This window comes from Cervus elaphus, chromosome 14 (genome assembly GCF_910594005.1).
Source record: "Cervus elaphus chromosome 14, mCerEla1.1, whole genome shotgun sequence".
Taxonomy (NCBI): domain Eukaryota; kingdom Metazoa; phylum Chordata; class Mammalia; order Artiodactyla; family Cervidae; genus Cervus; species Cervus elaphus.
In genome coordinates, this window is record NC_057828.1 from 56,885,760 (window position 1) to 56,907,478 (window position 21,719).

The 21,719-nt window shown below is 37.9% G+C and overlaps 2 protein-coding genes across 3 annotated transcripts in view; one reads left to right on the forward strand and one right to left on the reverse strand.

Moving 5' to 3' along the window:
* Window positions 1–21,719, reverse strand: part of ANKRD45 (ankyrin repeat domain 45) — a 39,878-nt gene that overhangs the window by 14,451 nt on the left and 3,708 nt on the right. For both annotated transcript variants that reach the window (XM_043923650.1, XM_043923649.1), the window contains exons 3-4: window positions 13,591–13,758; window positions 1,469–1,563 (exon numbers count right to left, since the gene is read on the reverse strand). In XM_043923650.1, the coding sequence (XP_043779585.1) occupies window positions 1,469–1,563; window positions 13,591–13,758 (263 nt within the window). The remainder of the gene's footprint in view (window positions 1–1,468; window positions 1,564–13,590; window positions 13,759–21,719) is intronic.
* TEX50 (testis expressed 50) lies at window positions 6,770–9,083 on the forward strand. Its single transcript, XM_043923651.1, has 2 exons — window positions 6,770–7,104; window positions 8,641–9,083. The coding sequence occupies exons 1-2, from the start codon at window positions 6,781–6,783 to the stop codon at window positions 8,878–8,880; spliced, it is 564 nt and encodes a 187-aa protein (XP_043779586.1). The 5' UTR covers window positions 6,770–6,780; the 3' UTR covers window positions 8,881–9,083.

Sequence of the window (21,719 nt, forward strand, 5' to 3'; positions counted from 1 at the left end):
AAGAGTCGGACACGACTGGACTGAACTGAACTGAACTGAACTGTGATAAAAGCGTTTGCAAAAGTTAGAAAAAGTAGGTGTGCACTTCATGCAACTCAACAGACAATGCCAATATTTATTCCTTCTCAGGTGATTCACAGGAGGAAGAAGTGCAAGAAATGCAAAATGAGCAAAACCTCACTGAAAACCTTTCAATTTGCACTTCAAAACCATCTCTTTGCACATGAGCAGCAAACTGCTGGTATCTGATTTAAGATGTTCATTATTCTATGATTTGTAATAATAAGGAGACATGAATAAATTTATTACATGTCCTGTCCATATTATTAAATAAGCAACATTATTTGAAGAAGTATAAAGAATGAAGTGGATTTGTAAAGATGTCCATAATATATTATTTAAAGGAAAGGAGAAAATTAAAGAATAATTTGTATAGTATGATCCTATTTTTATAAAAGCAAAATCTCTTATATTAATAAAACTATATGTATGCATATATATATTTATATAAGTGAAGGAAAAGTATACTGAGATTAACACAGAATTGCTATTAGAATCACAGGGTAATAAGATTCAACTGGGTAAAAAGAAAATTATTAAGCCTGCTTTAGGTGCTTTGCTTTTAATCTAACCATTAGTATAGGTACATAATATTTTCTAGCTCAAATAATCAAATACTTAAAAACTGAAATTAAAAAGGTTTTTATAGTAACTAGTTTGAAAAACAAAGCACTGTTTGTGGCAGAAAGATTGTTTTGCAAATCTAATAGATACAACAGCTCTTCTAATAGCATTCTATCTATACTTTATTTCATAAGAGATTTTGTAAAATGTTTTACAAACAAGTGAAATGTGTGTCTTATCATGTTCTCAGACTTGCTGATGTCTTACACTTTTAGCAATAGCTAATTCTTTTTCATAAGAATTAAAAGTCACAGAAAATTCACACAATGTCCTGCCCAGAAATGAAAGAAATAATTTAAAACCCAAACACATTTCTAATACCTTTAGCATACCTTTTTTTTAGTGTACATCAAAAGAAATTAACTAGTTCACATGTAGTACTTAGTATATGGCAAATGTGGCAAGCTGGCTTTACAATTAGCTATCTTTACACCTGTGTATTTTTCTGTTATGTAAATTTTGATACATGAAAAAATAGGCAGTGTATATAAGTATACATGTAAACATATAGACCAAAATATACGATGTATATGAAAGTTTTGAAGCAAACTAATGAAACGAGTATCAGTGGACCCCACTAATCAACAGAAGAACAAGAACACTGCCAGTGCTATTAATGCTGTTTCTGTCAACAGTTTAATAAGAAAGGGAAAAAAAGGAAGGAAGGGAAGGAGAACAGAGCAGTGAGGACCACCACCTACCTCTAGTGCTTAGTGTAGGAGTTAGATACAAGGGGCAAAAATCTCAAAAGACTTCAGAACAAAATACAAGCACAGTGTTGTACCTTGTCTTCCTTATAAAGCTTCCCTGGTCCCTTTTCTGTATCTGTAACAGTTGCAGAGACCTTTGCAATATATTTTTTCAGTGCCAGCCTTGCTTCTGAAAGAACAGGACAGTAAAAACGCTTAACCATAAGGCAAAGACCAAAAAAATTCGCTCAACAGTTTATAATGTAATTTTATAAATCTAGAGCTTTATAAAGACTGTGTAGATTTATTACAGTTTTCCTTGGGGAAATTCAAGAAAGATAACACTTAACTAACACAGTGATTTGGGGTACTCACTATATTCGTGTGTGTGTGTGTGTGTGTGTGTGTGTGTGTGCGCGCGCGCGTGCACGTGCTCAGTCACTCCATCGTGTCTGACTCTTTGCAACCCCATGGACTACTGCCATCACACTCCTCTGTCCATGGAATTTTCCAGGCAAGAATACTGGAATGGGTTGCCATTTCCTACGCCAGTAGAACTTCAATTGTGCTAAAATTTTTAAAGAGCAAATAAATACAAACTGTGATACCAAAGAAACTATAGTCAAAATATCTACTCTGGAAAGTGAAAGTCAAAGTCGCTCAGTCGTGTCTGACTCTTTGCAACCCCATGAACTATACAGTCCGTGGAATTCTCCAGGCCAGAATACTGGAGTGAGTAGCTTTTCCGTTCTCCAGGAGATCTTCCCAACCCAGGGATCGAACCCAGGTTTCCTGCACTGCAGGTGGATTCTTTACCAGCTGAGCTAATCTGGAAAAAGGAACAAAAAGTATTTCCAATAGAAAAATTACTGAGACTTCCCTGGTGGTCCAGTGGCTAGGACCCTGTGCTCTTGATGCCGGGGACCCAGGTTCCATCCCTGGTCAGAAAGCCATATCCCACATGCCACAACTAAGAGTTTGCACGTCTGCATGCTGCAGCTAAGACTCAATGTAGCCAAATAAGTAAATGTCATTTGTTTTACCCTTTAAAATAAATTAAAAATAGCTTCCCTCTTAAGTGTTTAAAATAATCCTATTCTCTATAAGCACCCATCACAAAATTTGCAAGACTTGTTTAAACAAAATCACAACACTGAAAGAAATATAGAGACAGATTGAATATAATAAACGGTAGATTTGTTGTTGTTTAATCGCTCAGTTGTGTCTGATTCTTTACAACCTCATGGACTATAGCCTGCCACACTCTTCTGTCCATAGGAGTTCCCAGGCAAGAATACTGGAGTGGGTTACCATTTCCTTCTCCGGGGGATCTTCCCAGATCAGGGATAGAACATGCATCTCATGCATTGGAGGAGGGGTCTTTACAGCTGAGCCACCTGGGGCTTCTACATGGCTCCAGCCCACGTAGAGTCAGACAGGACTTAGCGACTAAACAACAAAAAAGGATTAGCAAAGTATTAATAAGACTTCAAATTAATTTAACAATTGATCATGTCCTGTGACTGCTGTAACAAACTACCACAAATCTGGTGGCTTAAAACCATGCAAGCTTATCCTGTAGTAATTTCTAGAGGCCACAAGTCTGGAATCAGTTTAGCTGAGCAAAAATCGAGGTGCTGGTGGGGAAGATTCTTTCTATGGAATCTGACAGGAGAATCTCTTTCTTGCTGTTTTCCATCTCTAGCTGCAGACTATATTCCTTGGCTGGTGGTTCCTTCTTCAATTAAAATACACCACTCCAATGTCTAGTTCCATCATCAAATCACCTCTTCTTCTGTGTCAAATCTCTCACCTCTCATTTATAATAAAGACACTTGTGACTACATTTAGGTCCCAGCTGGATAATCCACGATGATCTCTCCATCTAAAGATCCTTAGTTTAAGGATCCACAAGATCCCATATGAGGTAACATGCTTAGGTTCCAGGGGTTAGAATCTAGATATCTTTGGTAGACATTTTTCAGCCTACCACAGCCTGCCTTCTGACCTCCCCAAACTCACATCTATCCCACATGCAAATACATTTACCCCATGCCAGCATCCAAGTTTCAATCCATTACAACATCAACTCATGTTCAAATGTTCATCTAAAATATCATCAGCTCGAAAGTCTCATCTCCTCACACAAACAAGGTATGTGTGAGACATTGGTATGATCCATCCATCCTGGGGTAAAATTCCTCTCTATCTGCAGACCTGTGATACTAGAAAACAAGTTTTCTATCCCAAAACACACTGGCGGGACAGGCACAAAGCAACAGTTATAGATACTGCCATTCAAAACGCGAGAAATTAGAAGGAAAAAAGGAGTCACCTCAGTCTCAAGCAATTCTGAAATCCCACAGGGCAAATTCTATGAGGTATCATAGCCTGGGAGTGATACCTCTTGGCCTACAGCTCCAGCCTGAGTCATCCTTCCTTTTTCATGAAAAATGAAAAGGTTTTGCAGCTGAACAGTCTTGTCAATTACAGCTTCAAACCTGTCATTCATGTTGCAAGCAGAATCCTCTAAACTGGAATCTAAGGTTTAGGTTTTGGCTCCACTAGTTGGTGACCTGGAGCCAGTGGTGGTTCCAGAATTTCAGTACAGGAGGAAGTTTAGCAGAGAAATTAGTTTGAAGAGGTGACTAAGGGACTTGTCATAAAACTGTATTTGTATAATAAGCATGCTGATTTTACTGAGTGCATATATTTATTTTGGGTGGCCTGGTAGAGAAAGGAGCTTACTGCAAGCATCTTCTAATGCCACCAGACCTATCAGAGCATTCAGGCAGCAATATACCACAGACTGGGGAGTTTATAAACAACAGAAACTTGTTTTTCATAGGTCTGGAGGCTGGCAAGTCCAAGATCAAGCTGCAACATGGCTGCAGTCTAGTGAGACCCTTCTTCCTTCACTACCAGCACCTTCTCACCGTGCCTTCACATGGTAGAAGCGGCCAGAGACCTCCGTGCAGACACATTCTTATAAGACCACTAATCCTATTTATGAGGGTTCCACCTTCATGTCCTAAGCATCTCCCAAAGGCCCCATGTCCTAACACCATCACATCAGGCATTAGAAATTCAACATATGCATTTGTGGGGGAACACAAACATTCAGACCATAATAGTTATCTTAACCCCTCTAACCTCAGTTTCTCCATCTACAAGGCGGAAGTATTATAATACCACCCACATACGGTTGTTCTAAGAATTAAAACATAGTATAATGCATGTAAATTTCTTGACACAGTGCCTGGCACACAGGAAAGTACTCAGTAAGTTTATTATTAGGTCACTCCTCTCCTCCAAACTTTATAAGTAACTCCCTACTGGCTACTGAATAAAATGCAGGGCCCTCCAAGACCTATCTAGCCACAATCTTTCCAGCTTCATCCCTTCCTACATTCATCCAGAGACCCTATCAATCACTTACTTCCTGTTCCCTCTGACTGCTGGTATCAATAGGGCTCACTCCTTTAGTTCTTCAGGTCTGTCTTCAAATATCACCTTACCAGAGAGGCCTCTCCTGATGGCCCTCTGTAAGTGTAAGCACACACTCATTCATTCACTTGCTGGCAACTTCATAACCCCCTTACCACTCTATTTTTCTTCATAGCACTTCACAGAAAAATAGATTTAGATCATTTTATTTTCTGTATCTCCCTACTAGGAAGTAAATTCCATAAACATAGTATTATGCCTAGTTGTGTAAGTATCCTCAGCTCCTAGAACAGTATTTAGCACATAGGAGGTGCTCCATAAATATTTATAAATGGAATGTTACTCAGCCATAAAAAAGGAATGCATCTGAGTCAATTCTAATGAGATGGATGAACCTAGAGTCTATTATACAGAGTGAAGTAAGTCAGAAAAGAGAAAGAGAAATATTATATACTAATGCATATATGTGGAATCTAGAAAGATTATACTAATGAATTTATTTGCAGGGCAGCAATGGAGAAGCAGACATAGAGAACAGACTTATGGACATGGGGTAGAGGGGAGGAGAGGGTGAGATGAAAAACTGACTCATTAGAGGGTCAGCAAAAAACTGACTCATTAGAAAAGATCCTGATGCTGGGAAAGATTGAAAGCAGGAAGAGAAGGGGACGACAAAGAACGAGATGGTTGGATGGCATCACTGAGTTGATGAACATGAGTTTGAGCAAGTTCTGGGAGTTGGTGATGGACAGGGAAGTCTGGCGTGCTGCAGTCCATGGGGTCACAAAGAGTGGGACATGACTGAGTCCCACTGAGTGACTGAACTGAACTAAACTGAATGGTTTACACAGATGCCCTCTCTGCCATCCACCAAAATTCTACTCATTCGTCAAAGCTTACTCAAAATGCACTCCTATGCAATTCCTAATTCCCCCTGGTAGAACTCAGTGCTCTATCAGCCATTACATGATTATAATTTGATCTAGCCCTGAGTATAATCTGTCCTGTAATTTTTTATTTTCCTGTTTTCTGCTTCTACTGCTAGACTGTAAGTTCCTTAAAAGCAGAGTCTCTTTCACATTATCATATACCACACTAATCTGCCATCTCTTTTTCATACAATCATGCCAAATTCCCCACCCCTCACCCACTACCTGGTAGTTACCACATTGTCACCAAAAAGATATGTCAAAAGGGGGAGTCACTCAGTATTTCCTTGACTAACTGAAGAGAAGGACATTCCTGAATATAAGAAAAAACAGAAGTAGAAGCTAGGTTGTATATTACCACAATAATGATATTACCATGATATATGACCATAGCTACTTAGCGCAATGGTGAAGAATCTGCCTGCCAATGAGTGGGCAAGGAGACTAGAGCCACAGGTTTGATCCATGGGTTGGGAAGATCCCCTGGAGTAGGAAATGGCAATCCACTGCAGTATTCTTGTCTGGAAAATTCTATGGACAAAGGAGCCTGGCAGGCTACAGTCCATAGCATCGCAGAGTCGGACACAACTGAGTGCACACACATACACACACGCTTTTAAGTAGATGCTAAAGTACCATACTTCTAAAGGGTTGGAAAGGATACAGGTAAGGTGTTTCCATGAAATTCTATTAATATAATGATGATTTAAATTTATTGGCTGTCAAAATATTAGCAAAGTCTTCATTTTTTTCAGAAAACTGAAGAGGCTCAAACCATTCTGGCATAAAAAGAAAAAAGTATCCCTAATAAACCCAAGGTGATTGGTTAGCCAACATCTTTTAGTCCCGGTGTGGTTCTTTATGACATCACTGAATTTATCCTCGAGTCACCATGGCTGATGATGTTACAATGATCATCAGTGTATATTTTGCTGCCTAGTTATCTTAAGTGCCTTGACTGGAGTACCAGGGCATTTCTGCTCTGTCTCTAAAAAAATTTTTGGCTGTAATTTTTTTTCCATTTGAGAAAGATGTCTACTCAAGGACTATCCCTGATTTTTACTCTGTTGTTTATCTGCTTCTTCAGGGAGAGCTTCTGCATTTGTGATGGTACTACCTGGACAAAGGTTGGATGGGAGATTTTTCCAGAAGAAATGCATTATTTGAAAGTTAAGACAGCTCCATCTCACTGTCTACCTTACCCTCTGGACAAACTATGCTGCAATTTTGCTAATATGGATATATTTCACGGTTGTTTAAATCTTATTTATATTTTAGTACAAGCTCTCTTTTTAATCCTGTCTGTTTTGTCTGCACATTATCTGTGGATGAAGTGGAAGAAACACAAAAAAAAGGTGATGCTAATAGTAATAGCTATAGAACATCAAAGCGTTTAAAAGATAAGATTATCATCTTCTCTGGAGAGAGAACCATGTCTTCTTCATAAGCTTCCCCACTCCCACCATTCACCCCAGCATCTATCACACTTTTCTGCACATATCAGGTGTTCAACAAAGCTGTACTGAATTAGAAGGTCTTTAAAATAACCTATTATTTTATTTTATTATTTTTTTTTTGCTTTTTTTGTTTTTGTTTTTTTCATTTATTTCCACTAATTGGAGGCTAATTACTTTACAACATTGCAGTGGGTTTTGTCATACATTGACACGAATCAGCCATGGATTTCCACGTATTCCCCATCCTGATCCCCCCTCCCACCTCCCTCTCTACCCTATCCCTCTGGGTCTTCCCAGTGCACCAGGCCCAAGCACTTGTCTCATGCATCCAACCTGGGCTGGTGATCTGTTTCAGCATAGATAATATACATGTTTCAATGCTGTTCTCTCGAAACATCCCACCCTCGCCTCCTCCCACAGAGTCCAAAAGTCTGTTCTGTACATCTGTGTCTCTTTTTCTGTTTTGCATATAGGGTTATCGTTACCATCTTTCTAAATTCCATATATATGTGTTAGTATGCTGTAATGTTCTTTATCTTTCTGGCTTACTTCACTCTGTATAATGGGCTCCAGTTTCATCCATCTCATTAGAACTGATTCAAATGAATTCTTTTTAATGGCTGAGTAATATTCCATGGTGTATATGTACCACAGCTTCCTTATCCATTTGTCTGCTGATGGGCATCTAGGTTGCTTCCATGTCTTGGCTAAAAATAACCTATTATTTTAGATAGTTTAAAGTTACAAAACACATCAAGAAAGTAATGAGCTACAATGAGTATAAAGTATAGGAAATGCAGTTATCTATCTGGGCTCTTAGGTAAATCACTGTATCTTTCTCTGCTGTCTGATCAATAAAATGAAGGATGTGGAACAAGAGATCTTATTAGATCCCTTCCCGATCTATCTAAAAAAGCTAAGTATACTGAAGTTGGTGTGTATATTATTTAACGTACTGTAAACTAATTTCTAATTTTAGGATAACTTTCTGGAAAATAACACTCAAACTGATTCCCCACTTTGCCACTGTTACTATATTTTGAGGCAATCTTAAAAACTCATTGACCTTCACAACAACTATATATTTATAAAATGTCTATGATTTTATCACATTACATCTTAAGGTGATTTAGTAAAGGAAAATAATGTACTAATATTCAAATAATTTCTCCCAGCAGAATGCTCTAACAATCATAGAAAGTACTTATTAAATGTTTGCTGAGTGGTGATCATGATCACTACAACCTTACACAAAGGCATATAAAAAAGAGCATTTCTTCTGCATTTTTACCTCTCTTCTATAACAACTTTTTCTTTGTATAAGTAAGTAAAGTGTGATATTTGGAGCTTAAGCATATATATCCAGAAAACAAATTTAATTTGAACTACAGTAAGGAAAAAATTCTGTAATATCATTTGTTTTTCTTCTTTTAGCTAAAGAAACAAGTCTCCTTGGATACAACTGGTAACGATCTAGAAACCCAGTCTGTCTATGACATTGACCAAATACTCTGCAGACTGGTGGCCACAACATCAATGATGACGAAGTACCTGAATCAGATGTCCCATCACCCTCAGGCTAAGAAAGCCAAGCATCGAAAACTAAAAAGAAAGAAGACTGAAGGAGGAGAAAAGGAGGCAGAGTATACTAGACACATCCATACGCAAATATAACTCAGTCCACTAGGGAGACTACACAAGAAATCTATTGAGGGAAATCATGGAAGGACAAAAGTGATTCTTTGAGATGCTTTGTAATTTTTTGGCTAAATTCTTTACTGAAACTTTCCAACAAAGTCTGTACTGAAAAGTTATTTCTATTCAGCTAAAACAGCATCCATGCTTACTAAAAAGTACTAGGGGAAAGACCATATACAACCACCGCTTCATGTTTAAGTGTTCTGTTCTTTTTAATGTGTTAGATTGCTAATCAGTAAGCAAACTGTAGAGTAGAATCTTGATTTAGTGTTTCAATAAATCTCTGATTTAAGCAATTTTTGTGAATTCTCTTAGTTTCCTGAGCAAATTTTATGGCCACGTGCAGATGTTTAATTTCCATCTCAAATTGTTAAAATAGTATGGAAATAATAAGGAACAGATTAATTTCTAAGTATAAATGTTCCCCTTTTCAGTATAATAAATAATTAAGTATCAACACTTTTTTTAAAATTTCAAACTTCTGTTGATAAGACACATAAGTTTTAACAATATTTCACTTTTGTTGATCAGTCACCTCATTTCTTAAAGAATGGTTTCTATATTAAAAAAAAAACTGAGAGACTGAGACGGACAGATTTTCTTAACAACATATAAAAGAATCCCAGAAAAACATGACAGATTTATAATATACCTCCCATCAATAAAAGGAAAAAAAAAACTTAAAAAAAATCCTTTGTAAGTAACAGATAATGCTATAGTCTTAACAAATAACAGAAGGGAATAAGTTCTGCCTTGTGTTATTGTAGATTATTAAAAATTTACTTATGGTTCCACTTTCCAGAATCCCTTACTTTCACTCTTCCTTAACACAACATTACTCCCACATTTCCATGAATATTTGTTCCATACCTTCAGAGTTCTGAACAATCAACTAATTCTATATATATGTGTATATATATATGTATTTCTTTTAATATAGGACCCTTGAACAATTAAAAAGTCTATAAACCTTGAAAACCCAAAGAAATTGATCTCTAATGGTCAAATTTTCAGTAGCATGGAGGAGTCTCTGGGGTAGGGAGTCCTCAACCCTGTAAACCTCTCCAGGTGACTCCTATTCTGATCATTAGAGCAAGAAATGGAAGTGGTTTATATTCTTGTTAAGTCTTAATTAAACAAATGCTTAACTTTATGTTGAGTAGTTAGCATTTCTGACACTCCACAGCTACATTACCATGAATCCTTACAATTCCATCACTCATCTGGAAACAGAACACTAGTTTATAGCATCATAGTCTTTTATCTTCATTACTAGGAAATGGTAGGTCTAATTTCTCCAAGACTGTAAGGACCCAAACTAAACAGATGGACATTAGGGAGAAGGAAATTGAAATTCGGCAGGGAGGGCACACAGGAGTCCTCAGGGCAGAGTGTGCTATGTGAGGCAGACTGCAGCCTTCTCCTCAGGGCCCTCCAGGCCCTCCAACCTCAGGATCAGCTGGTGAGCTGGGGGGTCCAGGTACAGGCTGAGGGCTGTGTCCAGCAGAGCTCCAGAGCCCTCCCCACGGCACCCACTGGCCAGGCTCAGGCCTTGAAGCAGCTGCTGACCCATCCCTATTTCTCCAACCTAAGAGTGGTGGTCTCCACAGGTCGTAGTCCATGGGACCTGGCCCCCATTTGGGCAGACTGAGGGCCAGTTGGTCCTAGGCACCTGGCTCCCACAGTGATGACAGCTGGGTGGGATCTGGGGACCTGGCCCTGAGGGTGCCACCTGCTGAGATCTGACTCCTCAGCTGGACCTGAGCACTGGCAGGAGGACCCAGACTGGGTGCTGGATGAACACTCCTGGGTAGGGTTACTGGCCCATGCAGGGACTCCTCCTCTTGGCCAGGCTAACTTTTGACCTTGGAGGGCAAAAGTTGAGGGTTGGGACCTTGCCCTTTCTTGTAGAATAAAGAATAACATTTGCTTTGATAGAGTTTTACCTAGCCGTGACCTGACCTCAAGAACAAAAGATCTGACACCAAGAAGTCTGCAACAACTAACCATGCCCCTTCCTTCACCTTTCCTATAAAAGGGCTTTGCTGAGAGCTTTCAGGGAGCTCCTGGGTTTTTTAAGGCATGAGCCACCCATCTACTTACATGGCCCTGCAATAAACCTTTCCCTGCTCCAGACTCACATTTTGGCATTGTTTGGTCTCACTGCATGTAGGGCCCGTGGACTTCCGCTCAGTGACAAAAACCAATGAAACTTTACGCTCATAAGCCCCAAACTTTCAGAAAAGTTACAGCAAAGTTTGTTCCTGGATTGTATTTTCTTAAATACCATGGGTCATTCTTCAAAATTGGATTTTAAATTATGTAATGTGAATTTTGGTAGATCGCCAGTCCAGGTTTGAGGCATGAGACAGGGTGCTCAGGGCTGGTGCACTGTGATGACCCTGGGGATGGGATGGGGAGGGGGGTGGGGGGGTGGGTCAGGATGGGGAACATATGTACACCCATGGCTGATTCATGTCAATGTATGGCAAAAACCACTACAATATTGTAAAGTAATTAGCTTCCAAATAAAATAAATTAATTTTTAAAAAATAAATAAATAAAAATTATATAATGTGAATTTTGGGCTTCCCAGGTGGTGCTGGTGATAAAGAACCCACCTGCCAATTCAGAAGACATAAGAGACATGGGTTCAATCCCTGGGTCAGGAAGATTCCCTGGAGGAGGTCATGGCAACCCACTCCAGTATTCTTGCCTGGAGAATTGCAATGACAGAGGAGCCTGGCAGTTACAGTCCACAGGGTGGCAAAGAGTTGGAGATAAGTGAAGCGACTTAGCACACATGAATGTGAATTTCACCTAGAACTAATTATTCATGAGGAGGTCAATTAAATTTTTTGCTATTTTCTTTTTGTTTATGCATCTGATCATAAAACTGAAGGTAACTGACAGAAATATGGTCCCTCAAAAATATTTAGTGCAAGTGGACAATTAAATACCAAATAATCTACAAAGTATAACTCATCTTTTTCTTCCCAAATACTTCCCTCAATTTCCTTACTTCTATTAATCCTCCCAGTTCCCTTTTTATTTTACTGATAAACAACTCCTCAAGGCTGCCATATGAATCTTCCTAAAGATCACTTTAATCCTCTTCCTCTTCTACATGAAATCTTCCAATGGCTCCCAATGGCTACAAAAATGAAATGTAAACACCTTAGCCTGACATTTGGAGGTATAATCTGACTGGAACAATAGCAGCGTCACACTTCAAGTGTGATCACCCAACAGGCACTGTGCTGAGACATGGTTTATAGCATCTCATCTCATTCTCACAACTCCCCCAAAAGATAAGGACTATTATGAGCCCCCTTTTCTGGAAATTAAGACTTAAGTATAAAGAGTTTAAGTATCTTGCCCAAGGTCACATAGGTTTCAAGGAGAGACACCAGTATTTCAACTCAAGCAATTTGATTCAAGACCCCATGTACTTACTTTTCTTTTATTAACCTGCCTGTGCTGTAGCCTGCTTATGTAAATTATATTGACTTGCTCTTCCAGTAAGCCAATCTCATCACTGTTTCCCCAACACGTCACTTCCAGTCATAAGGTTTTGCTCACACCCTTTCTCCTTAGTCTGTGTATACAAATCCCACCATTTCTTCAAGGCCCATCTCAACTCCAACATACTCTGACTTCATGTTCTCTGACCACCCCACAGCATGACCCACCTGCTCTGCCAATTTTAACTCTTAATTATAGTCTTTCTGATATTGTTATTTAACTGTAGGATGCATCTATAATTTATCACCCCTCAGATAACAAATGTCCATAGGGCAGGAACAATCTATGTACCACAACATAGCTGTGTACCACAACAATGCTATGCTTGTAATCCTAGAAACACAAATGCAGAGAACAACACAAAATGAATGCCATGAACGTCCTTGGTACGAGTTTTATAACCAATGTTTGTCACATACATAATTACACAGGTATATCTTCCTGAAATCTCTAAGCTCTATTCTACAGGTTAAAGAAATACTGTAAGAAAAACAGTAAAACTCAAAATAGTACATAGTTTTTGACCTTTGATTAAAGCACAAAACACACACAGAAAAGTGCAAAATTTACACGGGTACAGCTCAATGAATTTTCACAAATGAGGACACCATGTTAAGAGTCACTAAATTAAGAAAAAAGAGTATTATGCCCCAGAAGTACCCTCCCTCATGCCATAATGAAACCTGCTATTCAGACTTCTAACACCATGGATTACTTTTGCACAGCAAACCATTTTAAATTATTACAACTGTTTCTACCTGGGGAATCAAACATATTCCTCAAGTATGCCATTCTTTTAAACATTTAAGGAATGGTCCACTCTGCTGAGGTCTCTCAGAAAATGGCCTTGAACCATGTATGTATTTTATACATACATTCTTATAGAAGATTATTGGAGAAATTGTTAGAAGGTGGTAAGAATATAGTTTCTACTAAATACAATGTTTTAGGCCAATAGCAAAAAAAAAAAAAAAGAAGGCAGATTTGATATATTATCACCAACGGTGACTATGGTTATGTCTACAAATAAAAATCCTAATAGAAGGTGAAAATGTTAATCACCTCTTGGCTTTGTTAACGGCACAGCCTGTAACTCGTACTTACGGGAGGGAAACCCAGCAGTGAGTCAGTTTGCTACTACTACCTTGTAAGCGTCCTTACCTGCCCAGTCCAGGAACTCAACACACTCAGTCTGGGAATATCGAGCAGCAACATCCCGAGCTCTCTCCTCCCGGAAGTTCAGAGCTTCTATATCAACATCCAGTTCCACCAGTGCTTTCAAAGTCTCCAATCGACCCCAGGCTGCAGCACAGTGTAAGAGTGTGTAACCTAACAAATAGAATGAGGATGGTCAGGTCAAAAAGACTACATTGTTTCAGGCTCTTCTACACAGTACAAGATAATAATGATAATCAGGTATTGAACAATTACTACAAGCCAAGTATTATCCTCTGGCTTCCCTGGTGGCTCAAATGGTAGGGAATCTGCCTGTAATGCAGGAGACCTGGGTTCGATACCTGGATCAAGAAGACCCCTGGAGAAGGCAATAGCAACCCACTCCAGTATTCTTGACTGGAGAATCCCATGGACAGAGGAGCTTGGCAGGCTACAGTCCATGGGGTCACAAAGAGTTGGACATGACTGAGTGACTTTCACAGCTATTATCCTAAGTGCTTTACATATAGTAAGTTCATTTAGTTGGTTAAAAAAAAAAAAAACCCTACGAGGTCACAACTATTATAATCTTCATTTTACAGACAAGGAAACAGAGGTCCAGAGAAGTTAAACTTGTCCAAGGCACATAGCCAGTAAATGATGGACACAAGGAATCAACACAGGCAATCTGAGCTCTTCAACATCTTCTGAGGAAGACGGCGATCTCCCTAACAGTCATCTACTGGAACACAGTTTTAGATTTATGACTTTAGTCTAAGAAATTTTCATCAACCTCTAATTACTCCATTATTGTTAACACAACCATACAAATTACTACAACTGTGTATGCCTTTGATATGGAAATTGATCATTTGAATTAAAACTGAAATTGTGAGCTATCAAATTAGATAGCTATTTCTTAGATTTACTGAGGCAACTACCCCACAAAACTGGGAGCCAAGAAATATCCAGATATCACCTTCCCGAAGATGTATTTCTTCAGCCAAATGGCCCACAGTCCCTGATTTGCTGAGAAAGGGGATACTACCTACGGAAAAGACACCACGATAGCATGAACAGGAGGCCATTTCAAATGAGATATTCTCCATCCTTACATTGCTTTTCTCAGGGCTGAAATTACTACTAAATACAATGTTTTAGGCCAATAGCAAAAAAAAAAAAAGGCCAGTGGTAACACCTAAAAGTTTTCCTATTTTTTTAATATACATAGTTTAAAAATAAGAAAACATGATTTCTAAACAGAGAGAGGCTTTTGCCAAGGAATTTGAAATCTTCATACATGGTTTGTTTTTTTCCCCTTGTGGGAGATGGTGTGTTTTCTAGAAGGAAACACACAGATCTTTGTACTACATTAATTCCATAGCCTTCCCAGGAGAAGAACATTTAAATAAGATGAAAGCATCCAGACAAGAGGGGGGATTTTCCTAAAGTTCTCCCATGATATTGGCAATGAATAATTGAACCCAGAAGTGAGATACAGATCGTTACATGTTAGAAATCTCAACAAGAAGAAAGGGACCATAAATGGAATACTGAAAAATCAGAATTGGCTCCAAGAGAAAAATAATCTCTACATGGAAGACTACTGGTTACTAAATAGTCAGCTGAGCATGCAGTTCACATTAAGGCAAAAGATCAGACAAGAGGAAAAGCAATCTTCTCCTCTATACAGGCACCGTTCCGTGCTCTCCACAAGTATCAACTCATTTAATCTTCTCTACAATCCTATGATGTACAAAGTAGTATTGTTCTCATTTATAGATAAGAAAAAAAAGAAAAGCACAGAGAGGATAAGAACTTTTCTCCAGGTTGCTTAAATTGACGAAGGTCATTGATAAGGTAAAAATCCCAAACCTGAGATGATGATAGTCACAAACAAGTAATAGGCCATGGAGCAAAATACTCACTTACCTAGAATATTTTTCACAACCTGCCTACCAGCAGTACCAGACTCTTTGAATTCTCCAAATCATATTGTTTCATATGATTTTGCATATGCCAGTTGTCTCTGCCTGAGAAAATTTTTTTAAGTATAAATTTTATCTTTACTTAGCATTAATACCAGTATTTGTAAAATTGAGTTCAGAATTCATTTTTTAAGTTAGTGAAACTAATACCCATTTTTTTGTTCTTCAATTTTTTTACATTTATTTTTATTCTTGGCTGCCTTGGGTCTTTGTGGCTTCGCATGAGCTTTCTCTAGCTGCAGTGAGCAGGGAGTACTCTTGCTATGTGCAGGCTTCTCATTGCAGGGGCTTCTCTTGTTGCAGAGCACAGGCTTTAGGTGCACAGGTTTCAGCAGTTGCGGCTTGTAGGCTCTAGAGTTCAGGCTCAGTAGTTGTGACCCACAGGCTTAGCTACTCCATGGCATGTGGAATCTTCCCAGACCAGGAATCGAACCATGTCCCCTGCATTGCAAGGCGAATTCTTATCCACTGAGCTACCAAGGAAGTCCAAGACTAATACATCTTAAATACAAAAATATATAAACATAAAATATCAGATAAAAGCATAACTGTCAAACAAATGTTAAGTATATATTGTCATTCTATTAGCAATATAAACTGTCAGATAAAACTAATAAAAATTAAAGATTAAAAAGCAAATACTATTAAAATGAAAAAAACTATAATTATGAAAATCACAAATAAAACATTATCTTTCAAGTAGGTCAATGGTTTCAACAGGACATTTCTGTGCAAATTTTTTCATCTATTGAAGTTTTTCTCACTCAACATTAGTTGGAAGTAGTTATAAACCAACACCAAACACTTTCCTTCAAATTATCTCATCTCTAATTTTAAAAGACAGAGATATATCTGAACAGCTTTTTTCTTTTTTAATAGAACTGCAATCTTTCTATTGAGAGTAGGTTGTAATCTTTTTCTCCAAAGAAAACACTGATGGCTCATATTTGTCTTTTTTAGTCTCCACATATAAAGAGAGAGAGAGTCCATTTCAGTTTCCTTATCAGTTTCGAAGCTGTGCGATTCACGTTCTACTTGTTTGGGAGGCTTGTGAACTCAAGAATTATTCTTACAATAGAATTTGCAATACCACAATTTGGACCATCTACATTTGTAATCTTCAGTTTGCCTTTTTATATACACTGAGCAATTAAATCATTGAAATTGTTCTCAATCCAAAAATGACTCTAATTTCATATGTTTAAAATACCAAATAAAACTATTATACCTATAAAAAGGCCAGCATTTCATCACCTAAAATAGCAGATAAGTACACCAGGATAGCAAAAGTATTTTAACACTAAAATCTGCTATTGCAATTACTATCTGATACTGCAGTTACTGCCACCTGCCATGCCTTATCCTTCAATTTCATTTGTCTGATAAACTCTTGGTCATTATTCAAGATTCCATATATTGGACTTCCTTGGTGGTCCAGTGGTTAAGACTCCACACTTCCACTGCAGGGGACACGGGTTCAATCCGTGGTCAGGGAATTAAGATCCCAAGGGCTACATGGTGCAGCCAAAAAAAAAACTGAACATATTGCCTCTTCTATAAAGCCTTCCTTGACCATGTCCAACACTTTCAGGTAAAGCTGACTAATCTCTCCTCTGAGCTATTACTGTACCTTGTCTCATCATATATCATCTATTTACACATCTATTTTCTGCTAACTGTGAACCTGATCAAGGTTGCTGAATTCATTCATCTTTCTATCCCCAGTTCCCAGCTCAAGACCTGGCTATTCCTCCACCTTTAACAAATAGTACCTGATTATAGGGAAAGGCAGAGTTTAAAACAGTATTTCGTTACAATCATGCTTGTTTGTGTGTGGCCAGGTTGAGAAACCAAAGCCTTACCAGAACCAAAGGTGGTTCCATCAATAACCTACAAACTGCAAACAAATGTCCTTGGCTCAAACAGAAAACAAGGCACTTCCCAACAGACCAGAAGTCAGTAGTACAGAGAGCTCAGACGCTAAGAACTGTTTCATCCTCCTTCCATCAGATCAAAGAGAAGAGATTGTAAGAACTGTTTCATCATCCTTCCTTTGAATCAAAATTGTCCAATTCACCAATATTTAAAAGGAAAGGAAATCTTGAATATAAATGTAATCTCTGGGAATCATCCACAAATAAATGGCATACATCTTCTTAAAGAGATATCTACCACAGTTCTTCACCCAAAAGTCCCTTAATTTTAGGCCAATGGCTTCTTATGTTGCAAAAATCAATAGTGTTCACATATATACACACAATTGTTGATCCTTAAAAAAAGAAAATTCTATCATTTGTAACAACATGGATGAACCTGAAGGGCATTATGCCAAGTGAAATAAGTCAGAGAGAAAAAGCCAAATACCGCATGGTATCACTTATGTGGAGAAATCTAAAATAAAAAATTAAACCCATAGAAACAGAGTAGAAAAGTGGTACCAGGGGCTTGAGGAGTGGGGGGAATATGGAGAGATTGGAAAAAAGGTACAAACGTCAGTTAGAAGATGGAAAAGATCCCAGGACTTAATATATAACACAATGACTATAGCTAATAATTGTACTACATACTTGAAATTTCCTGAAAGTAGAACTCAAATGTTTTGACCAAAAAAAAAAAAAAAAAATCTTTGCACTGATCTGTTCTCCCATGTAAACAAGCTCATGGGAACTGAATCAATACCAACCAAACAATAAATTTACTGGTAAACTGTAATATAATTCATTATTTTATAATGATTTAAGTAACAGAACTGGTCATGGAACAACAGACTGGTTCCAAATAGGAAAAGGAGTACGTCAAGGCTGTATATTGTCACCCTACTTATTTAATTTATATGCAGAGTACATCATGAGACATGCTGGGCTGGATGAAGCACAAGCTGGAATCAAGATTGTCAGGAGAAATATCAATAACCTCAGATTTGCAGATGACACCACCCTTATGGCAGAAAGTGAAGAAGAACTAAAGAGCCTCTTGATGAAAGTGAAAGAGGAGAGTGAAAAAGTTAGCTTAAAACTCAACATTCAGAAAACTAAGATCATGGCATCTAGCCCCATCACTTCATGGCAAATAGATGAGGAAACAGTGGAAACAGTTGGCTGACTTTATTTTCTTGGGCTTCAAAATCACTGTAGATGGTGATTGCAGCCATGAAATTAAAAGACGCTTACTCCTCAGAAGGAAAGTTATGACCAACCTAGACAGCATATTAGAAAGCAGACACATTACTTTGTCAACAAAGGTCTGTCTAGTCAAGGCTATGGTTTTTTCAGTAGTCATGTATAGATGTGAGAGTTGGACTATAAAGAAAGCTGAGCACCGAAAATTGATGTTTTTGAACTGTGGTGTTGGAGAAGACTCTTGAGAGTCTCTCGGACTACAAGGAGATCCAACCAGTCCATCCTAAAGGAGATCAGTCCTGAGTGTTCACTGGAAGGACTGATGTTGAAGCTGAAACTCCAGTACTTTGGCCACCTGATGTGAAGAGCTGACTCATTTGAAAAGACCCTGATGCTGGAAAAGATTGAAGGCAGGAGGAGAAGGGGACAACAGAGGATGAGATGGTTGGATGGCATCAATGACTCAATGGACACGAGTTTGGGTAAACTCCGGGAGTTGGTGATGGACAGGGAGGCCTGGTGTGCTGCAGTCCATGGGGTTGCAAAGAGTCGGACACGACTGAGCAACTGAACTGAACTGAAGTAATAATCACCAAGTTGACTGGTACAATTAGGTTAGCCAGTTCATGCATACATTTTATTATAAAATCATCTTCATTGAAATGGCAAACAAGCTTACAATTTCCCAGACCATGATATATCATCTAAGTCCTGGTTCCTTTTAATTTAGCAATTCTCTCAATTTCTTTGTCTCCTCTGGCATTTTACTATAAGCAGCAAGAAAAAAGCAGGATGCACCTTCAACTTCTGCTAAATGAGAAGATTTCATGGTAAGCATGAAATCAGAATGAAGATATGGATTATCTTAGAGTACATCATCAAACTCTAAAGACTGTACACATATCCTCACACACTGGAAAATATCTAACAAGAGGATGGCAATACCCATATCAATTAGTCAAAGCACCCTCTCCCTGGAGTGCTGGAGGTACACTTCAGATATTTGATTTAGGGCTCTCATTTTCCTTTATGTAGTATGATTTTGAGACATTACTATTAGTCCCATTTTTATGGATGAAGAAACAGTAGCATGGAAAGGTTATATAACTTGCCCAAGTTAAATAGCTTAAAATTCAATATTAGATAAATTTTGCTACAAGTTTTCCACAGCCTTGAGAAAGGCTTCTTCTGTTCCTATTTCCCCAAAAGCTTTCACCATGAATGAATGCTACATTTTCTTTCAAAAGACTTTTCTACATCTATTGAGATGACCAGGTGGTTTTGTTTACATAATCTTTCAGTGTAATGAATTATACTAACAATTTTTCTAATGTTAAAGCCATCCTTGAGGTTTCCCTGGTGGCCCAGTGGTTGAGAATCTGCCTGCCAATGCAGGGGACACAGGTTTGATCCCTACCCCAGGAAGATCCCACATGCCGCGGAGCAACTAAGCCCATGCACCACAACTTCTGAGCCTGCGCTCTAGAGCCCAGGAGCCACAACTACTGAAGCCAGAACACCTAGAGCTTGTGCTCTAAAACAAGAGAACTGCTGCACGGAGAAGCCCATGCACCACAAAGAGGGAAGAGCCCCCGCTCTCCACAAGCACTGGAGCAGCAACAAAGACCCAGTGCAGACAAAATTGATAAATGAACGTTTTTTAAAAAAGCAAATCCTTGCATAAATGGGATAAACCCAAGCTAGTCCAATAAATGTTTCAACACACATTAGATTCAATTTGTTAATATTTTAAGGTGCTTGCATCTGTGTTATTAAATGATTGGCCTATAATTTTCCTTTCTAATGCTGTCCCTAACTAGTTTTGCTATAAAAGTTATCTCATAAAATAAGCAGTTGTCCAACTCCCTTTATATTCTATGGAAACTTTGTATAAGCTAGAGATTACTTCTTCCTTATAAGTGTAGTAAACCATATCTTTTAAAACATTTGAGTTAGGAATTGGAAAGGGTGGGAGAATCAGGCAGATTCTGATTACTTATTCAATTTTTTAAAATAATCGTTGATCTAATCAAGTTTCTTTCTTTCTTGACTCAATTTTGGTAGTATATATTTTATTGAAGAAACTGTCCATTTCATCCACGTTTTCAAATGTATTCTCATGAAGTTGTTTATGATATTTTCTAATAATTTTTTAAATCTTACTTTTTCCTGTGTGAATGCTTCATTTTAAAATTCCAAATTTATTTACACTCTCTTCTTCTTATAATATCACATATCAAAAATTATCAATATTATCAAATGTTTTTTCAACTTTTTTTCACTAAACCAGATTTTGGTTTTGTTGATTCTCTTTATTGTGTGTGTTTGTTTGCTTGTTTGTTCTGGTTGCATTGTGAAGCTTAAGGATCAGGAATCTCAGCCCCCCAGGGATCAAACACGGCACCCTGCAGTGGAAGGCGGACTCCGAACCACTGGACTAACAGGAAATTCCCTCTCTATTGTTTCTTTATTTTCAATGTCATTATTTTACTCTATTATTTATCTTCTTCTTTCTTTGGATTTTCAGTTGTTATTTTTGTAACTCCTTGAGTTAAATACTTTACTTTCTAATTTTCAATATTTTTTATTCTAATATATGCATTAAACTAGATTTTAATTTTAGTTTTATTTCACAGGGTCTGACATAGCAATCCTGTTGCCACCTAAATATTTCATAATTCCTATTACATTTTCTGTCACCAACAGATAACTGAAAGTGTGTTCCTGTTTCCAAAATTATAGGGATTTTCAGTAATCTTTTTGTCACTATTTTCTAATTTTATTTTAGTGTGGTCAGAGACCACAGACTGCATGCTATAGTTTATTTGATAATTGTTGACACTTCCTTTATGGCCTAACACATGACAAGTTTTTTTAAGTGTTCCACGTAAGCATGAAGGAAATGCATATTTGCTATTTGCTAAAGACCATTGTTTCATTTTCTACAATGACCATGTCTTATAGTTCCAATCTGAAAAAAAACAGTGACTTAATTTAAAGAGCTAATTGAATAATGACTGCAAAAATG